This window comes from Hipposideros armiger, unplaced genomic scaffold, assembly GCF_001890085.2.
Source record: "Hipposideros armiger isolate ML-2016 unplaced genomic scaffold, ASM189008v1 scaffold_2054, whole genome shotgun sequence".
Classification (NCBI taxonomy): Eukaryota; Metazoa; Chordata; class Mammalia; order Chiroptera; family Hipposideridae; genus Hipposideros; species Hipposideros armiger.
In genome coordinates this window covers 9,728-10,869 of record NW_017733402.1, presented here as the reverse complement: position 1 = coordinate 10,869, position 1,142 = coordinate 9,728, and the positions used below count along the sequence as shown (strand labels likewise).

The 1,142-nt window shown below is 38.9% G+C and overlaps 1 protein-coding gene across 1 annotated transcript; it reads right to left on the bottom strand.

The window, feature by feature from the left end:
• Nucleotides 1-261: 261 nt before the first annotated feature.
• LOC109378484 (interferon omega-2-like) lies at nucleotides 262-792 on the bottom strand. The gene has a single exon (XM_019634854.1). It carries the CDS (start codon nucleotides 790-792, stop codon nucleotides 262-264), a length of 531 nt encoding a protein of 176 aa, XP_019490399.1.
• Between the last annotated feature and the right edge of the window lie 350 nt (nucleotides 793-1,142).

The following is a 1,142-nucleotide window of genomic DNA, read 5'->3' as shown; positions in this document are numbered from 1 at the left end:
ATAAAATACAAATGCCATAAAATAATAGATAAACTAATATTAATAAATAAATACATATATACATACGCACATACGTATTTTTTAACATGAAGTTCAGTTACATTTCCTCCAATTCTGAAATAGTTTGACATAGATATGCCTAATATTACTGATAAAAATATGCCAACTATGATTCAAATTATTTTATAGCAGAAGCAAAAAATAACAGTTTTGGAAAACACTGAACAATGAAAGAGTCTGAACTGAGAAACAGGATCTTTCTTATTTCCTGAGTTTTTTTCTTATGAGGTTGTTAACAAAGAAAAAACACCTCCTGATTTCTACTCTGACAACCTCCCAGGCACAGTCACTGTATTTCTTCTCTTTCAAGTAGAGACGGATGCCCAAGAAGTACCTCTTTACGGCCAGTGTAGGGTCCTTCTTTCCCAGGGCAGGTTCTGCCTGTCCTGTCTCCTGCACCAAACAGGTGTCCAGGTCTTCCAGCTGCTGATAGAGTCCAGTGCAGAGTTTGTCCAGCACGGTTGTGTTCCAGGCAACAGAGGACCGCTCTGTGAGGAAGAGTTTCAAGATCTGCTGGAGCATCTTGTAGTGGACAGAAGTGGCCTGAGCTTTCTGGACCTCACCTCTATCTACTGTTTCCTGGGAGAGTCTGAAGTCATTTCTGTTCTCCAGACAGAGGGAAAAGGAGATTTTCCTCATTTGGCTCAGAAGCATGAAGTTCTCCCTGCTGACCAGGATGTGGTTCAGAGGCAGGTCACAGCTAGTAGAGGAGATGGGGTTGGAGAAGATCATCACCAATGCCATCAGTGAAGAGACTGGAAAAGCCATTGGAAAATTATAAGAAGAAGCTTTCTTTCTGGTTGAGATGGAAGAGTGTGAGCTTTTTTCCAGCTTCTCTGAGCATTTTCTCTGTCTGTGTGTCTCTTAAATACTGAGCACAAGAGTTTTCATTATTTGAATTTTCCTCAGATCATTGTACTTCTCCATTTTGGGCTTTCTTTTCTTCAAGGGACTGGAAAATTGTCATTAGTTTCAACTCTTTCTGTATTCTGACAATTCTTACAAGTGTAGTTTATTCATGAAAAAATTAAAAGTCCTAATTCAATGGAATGCTTATCATCTTAATAAAAAAATGACTTTGC